This window comes from Ascidia mentula, chromosome 4, assembly GCF_947561715.1.
Source record: "Ascidia mentula chromosome 4, kaAscMent1.1, whole genome shotgun sequence".
NCBI classification, from domain to species: domain Eukaryota; kingdom Metazoa; phylum Chordata; class Ascidiacea; order Phlebobranchia; family Ascidiidae; genus Ascidia; species Ascidia mentula.
This window is the reverse complement of record NC_138569.1, coordinates 22,492,349-22,498,348: the sequence shown is the minus strand read 5'-3', so window position 1 is coordinate 22,498,348 and position 6,000 is coordinate 22,492,349. Positions and strand designations below refer to the sequence as shown.

The window sequence follows — 6,000 nt, the reverse complement described above, 5'->3', positions numbered from 1 at the left end:
ACTTCTACAATTGGCCGAAGGGTCTCCTTTTTTTAATTTGTCTTCTGTGCGTAATTACGTTGTCGTGGCAACAAAAGAATAATGGAACATGCAATGTATCGCTGTCATCAAGAAAACCGTGCACATTTCTCACCCGGAACAAAGTTATATGCGAGTCGAGGTGACCTAGTTTCCATTGCTTTTTTGTTTCTCTCGAACTCTGTAGTTAAAAAATTACATAAATCATTTTCATTATATCTTTATTTATTTAATAAATTTTCTGAAACTTGCAGTGGGATTTCCCCTAGTGTATATGACTGATAAAAACAGAAACGTACACAAACGCTGGTACGTAATGGCACAAAACAGAAAGTTAACATCACATCAATTAGAAATGTAGACTAGACTTAACTTGGAACGAAACAAAACGTTAATGGTTGAACCAACAACTTTTAAGGTGCATTAGGGAGTTGTTTGGTTTTCAGAAGTTTCATTAAATTTTAAAAAACAAAGCACAATTCTTACTTGCAAATGCATTTTTAGGAACTGTTGCTTTGATCGATTTCAACTATATGCTGGAGCAAGATGCTTTCAAAGGGGTACACAATTTTTTTTTATATTATATCAATTGAGTAAACATTATTTTTTTACAGCGAAACCGCTACATTTTATATTTCATCCCACCGTGGACAGCAACACAAATGGTAAAATTTGTCATTTGTTGATAAATAGCTTTCAACGAAAATATGATGCATTTCTAAATTCCTCTATGTGTTATGTGCATGCCTCAATTTTTGTCACATGAAATTCACATACAATTTACATTATATATGTGTACACACACATCATTGTTGGTTTTGTGTTATTGTGTTTTTGCTTCGTGGAAGTCAGTTCTCACTGATTCTTGTTGTAGGTCTTCACTTTGGTGGCCAACCAAACTATGATGGTAGCCTTGTTCACAGGACATCATGTGGCTCACAAAAAAGCAGAAATCGCTGTGGTTCCATCTATATCATTGCTGATAAGTAAAAAATAATTAAAAAGTACTATTGTGTCTGCATCTTAATTACTCTGGATTGAAACAATTCTTCTAATTAATTTGGGTCTTTTCATACTATAATCAAATATATAATAGCTGCAATGATTGTTTTCAATCAAAAAACGCTTAAAAAACTTTTTTGTGAATTTAAAATTGTCTGAACTCTATGGTATTTTGTATTTGAGATTACCTCTTTGTTTTGTGTGCAGTCAATGGAACAGTGTATATTATTTTAACCAGGTTACACTGTGACCGCTGGAGATGCTGCTGGGATCCGGTGAAAAACTTCTGTTATCATTCTGAATACACAGGTTTGACTTTGTGTTGTTTCCATGCAGCCACATTTGCTGATGTTGTAAATTACTTTAGTTTATTCACAACACATGGTTAATGCAAGGGGGCAAATAATTGCTTATCTATTATTGCTTGTTTTAAATTATTGGCTCCAAAGTGCAATATTTTATTTTCCACTAATTCAATTGGGTGGAAAATCTTCTAATCTAAAACTGATAAAAGTGGCAATATTTTCATTGTGTTTCAGTTGTTAAATTACGTAAGGAATGCCCTCCTGGATTCACCAACCCACCCAGATGTGAAGGTACGTAAGTAAGTCCTTCCTGGATGCTTCTACTAATGGACAATGTTTTAGATGTTGATGAGTGTATGTCCAACCCTTGTTTAAATGGAGGGATTTGCAAAGATGGGGCCAACGGCTACACATGCGTATGCCCTGATGGAACATTTGGATCATTCTGTTATAAAAGTATGCCCTAATACTCCTGTATGTAAACTTGTATTATTGATTGCTTTATTTTTATTTCTGTTCACTTTTATTTGTGTTTGTATCATAGTAAAACATTCCACATAACAGCTTGGATTACTTAGTAGGGTTTGGTTGTCAATACTGCACCAAAAACATGAAGTTGTTTTACCTCTAGCTTGTGGTCCACCTCCACCCATTCCTGGAGGTAGTTTTTATCCCCAACTATCATCTTACATCTCACCTCTCACCATCATTTACACATGCCCTACTGGGAATGTCTTGGGTGGAGTTGTAAATAATGAGTGCTTGCCGGATGGGTCGTGGTCGAGACCGTTTGCTCCGACCTGTGGAATTGTCTGTGAGATCTTCAGTACTTTTGTGTCTTGCTTATTGCATTATAACAAACATAGTTTGAAGATTGTGAGTTTCATTTCTGTGTTAGATTGCGGCCCACCACCACAGTTGTCGTCCGGTGTTTACACACCCAATGAGCCTTCCTACCTGCCACGATCAACCGTCAAATACTCCTGCAGTGCTTCTCATGATCTTTATGGAGACATTCTCAATGAATGTCTTCTTACTGGGAGTTGGCGTCATTCAACCCCACCAGTCTGTACTTTGCGAGGTTGAACATTTCCATTGTTACCAATTTGTCACCAAAAAGTGTTTGATTTAAACCCACTATGTAATGTTGCACTTTTATCATAACTTCTTGCCAGATGACTTTGAAATTATCAGCAGCCAAGAAGGTTAAACAGAGATCCATAATGGAGGCATGTAACTTGTGACATCTTGTGCTCAGTTTGTCAAACTCCGATCACCATATCTGGAGGAACATTTTCTCCAACTCTGGGTGAATATGTTCCAAATGCCCGGGTAACCTACATGTGCCAAACTGGGTTCGAACTTTTTGGGTCGGCCATCATTATTTGCCAGGAAAACAAAACCTGGAATCCTCCAAACAACCAAATATGTCACCTTACTGGTGAGTTTGCAAATAAAAAGATTAATGGAAACCTTTTTGTGGATCTTGGATATTTTGTGGTTTTGAAGCACTTCAGTTTATGTGGTATTGATTAAAATTACTTGGGTGCAAAATAACTGGAGTTGATAAATTTGAATATAAAAGCCAAAGCTAAGATGCTGTTAATCATTTTAAGGTTTACTTAGAATGATTAACAGCATCCTAGCTTTGGCTTTTATATTAAAAGTGATTATATTTTGATATAATTAAAATGTCTTTGTTTGCACAAATAAGCACTATAATCAGTAGTGAGCAATTATACAGCCATCAACTGGAATTTTTTTAATTGGTGTCCACAGAGGAATTGTTGGAAGTTAGAAAAATACTTTGGATGTCGAGGTTGAAAACCTGCTTGTATTTTCATTGATTTTGCATGAAGTAATTTTTCCAGTTTGTAATTCCCCTCCGTCCATTTCTGATGGTGATTACATGCCGGTGGAAACAACCTACAACCCTGGAGATCAGGTGATGTACTCCTGCACTGATACAACTACACACACACTGATTGGTGCTGGGATAGTGGAATGTATGTCTGACAGAACATGGAGTCAAGTGCCTCACTGTGTTGCTCTGGGTATGCTTTTTTGGGGTTTTAACAGGATTGTTACGAGAGTTTAAAATCAAATAGCGAGGACCGTAATTAGTTCAATGGCGGGATGTTAATCTCCATTGAAAGAGTAAAGTTTGTTCCTTTAACTGCTATTACCATGACAACCAAGCAATGTTTTTCCAGCGTGCAACGAACCACCCTCTATTGCTGGAGGGAGTTTTGGTCCAATCACAGGTGGGTATCCACCGGGTACAGATATCACATACATGTGTGCATCCACTCATGAACTGGTTGGAGATGGTAGAATAACATGTGGTGCTACAGGGACTTGGAGTCAGATGCCCTGCTGTGCCAGGATAGGTGAAATTAGTTTTGTGACATTATTTGTTCTTGTATATCGATGTTTGTAACTTGATGTAAACGGTACAGAAGCTTGTAAAACTTTACATGGTATCAAATTAAACTTAAGCTAAAAAAACTTAAGCTACTAAATAGCACAGTTTGGATTAAACCTGGACATGAGTTACAAAATAGCAATCAACTGAAATGCTGTTTTTTTCTTGGACATAATTTAACGACAGAATTTGCAACCAAATTCTTTAAATAAACTTTAATCGATTTGCATTTCTTGCAGTTTACTTGATTCCTCCATGTGAAAACCGTTTTTAACAACCATATGTTGTTTGTTCGGCTGGGAAATTTTGTTTATTTCTTTAGCATGCAACAAACCACCAAACATAGCTGCTGGCTCATTTACTCCTGTTCTGGATCAGTATAACTCTGGTGATATGGTTACATACAGTTGTACTGATACTACAACGCACACACTGCTTGGAACTGCACAAGTTACTTGTAATGACAAAACCTGGAGTGAAATCCCTTTCTGTCAACTCAAAGGTTTATTAAAATATTTATTGTACGTGAAACATTTACAAAAACTTTTTTGTGCAAAAGTGTTTTAGATGGTTTGCACAAGAAATTCTAGTTTTTTGGGACAATCAAATAAAAAAATCTTCTGTTTTAAACATAATTTTACAAGTATGTCATACATTCCAGTGTGCACAAGACCACCAGACATCGCAAACGGACAATTTACAGTTGATCAAATGGAATACTCACCTACAGAGTTTGTGACGTATAGTTGCATCTTATCTGGTTCAACCACTTATTCCTTGGTTGGGAATAACATTGTCACATGTTCACAAACTGGCACATGGTCTCAGCTTCCGTTCTGCCAACCTTCAGGTTGGATTAAAACTTTGTGTTCAGGTTGTTTATTAAATTCTGCATTCATTTTACTACAGGAGGTAAAAAATAAGGTTTTATTTTGTATTTTGATTGTTTTTAAATCAACAATTTTTACCAAACTAGAACAGAACGACATAGTTATGTTTGTTTAATAAATCTTTCCTATTAATCTTGGCTAGGTTGTGGAAGTGCTCCTACCCCACCTGCTATGGGCACGATGTCAGGTACACCGAAAGCATCATATGATGTTTGTGATCGCATCAATTTTGAATGTCCTTCAACCGCTCCAGAATATAATCTCTGTCAGAGCAACGGGCTGTGGTTGGACCCGAACTCAGCGAACATTTGCACCCCTTGAACGTTGACATTGTCATAAAACTAACCACCCACTTGTTAATTCGATTAAACCTGCGGAGTGGTGGAATTAACGTTTATTGAATTGCAAGTTTTATGCAGATTTTTTTTTTTATTTGACCTAAGAGTGAATATTTTCCACTAATAATCATCAACTTTATGTTGTACATAAGGATGTCAGGGAGACTTGGTCCTTGATAAATTTGGCGAATTAACGTTTTTTTTGTGACACTCGATCAATGACGCTGTTTTATATTTAAATCCCAATCTGCTTTGTGGTGATTCTTGACGTTTTCAGGCACTGATAATTCTTTAATTTACATCGTATCCCCTATACACACATTATTACCCACAATCAACCCTTCCTTGCAGCGTTGTAATGAGTGGAATAAACAATTGTGTTGAATGTGGTTTGGTTAACCATACTTCGGTAGGGTAACTCCATGTAATCCGATCCCTCCGTTGTAACCTAACCCTGGAAATTTCCTGTTTTAGGTAATTGTTTCTTAAGCAACTTGATAGCGTCATGGCCCTAAGGCAAGTGACAGCCTGCTATGGATTTGTGTGGAACGATCAGACCAAGGTGAACAACATGCCGGGAACGCGAGCAAATTTTGCACGCCACCGGCTAGAAATTCGCCGCGGGTTGGTTTTGGCCTCTAATGTATTTCCCAGTAAGGTCCTGGTTTGAATCAAACAAGGCCACATTTCTCGAAATCTCACATGTGGTGGGCACCAACATACCATGGACCACTGTCAATATTCACAGATCACTGTTAACATGCCACGGATCACTGTTAATATGCCACGGATCACTGTTAAAAATGCCACAGATCACTGTTAATATGCCACAGATCACTGTCAACATGTCACATATCATTGTTAACATGCCACGAATTACTGTTAACATGCCACAGATCACTGTTAACATGCCACAGATCACTGTTAATATGCTACGGACCACTGTTAACATGCAACGGATCACTGTTAACATGCCACGAATTACTGTTAACATGCCACAGATCACTGTTAACATGCCACAG

General features: G+C 37.3%; 1 protein-coding gene across 1 annotated transcript; it reads left to right on the top strand.

The window, feature by feature from the left end:
- Positions 1-416: 416 nt before the first annotated feature.
- Positions 417-5,336, top strand: LOC145898348 (C4b-binding protein-like; the record flags this gene model as incomplete). Its single annotated transcript, XM_082986775.1, has 14 exons — positions 417-436; positions 523-578; positions 633-683; positions 893-1,004; positions 1,259-1,329; positions 1,560-1,616; positions 1,668-1,781; positions 1,957-2,406; positions 2,584-2,766; positions 3,197-3,379; positions 3,539-3,715; positions 4,073-4,252; positions 4,412-4,600; positions 4,783-5,336. Coding segments are annotated over 14 exons (2,022 nt in total), but the record flags the coding sequence as incomplete, so codon positions are not given.
- Positions 5,337-6,000: the final 664 nt, after the last annotated feature.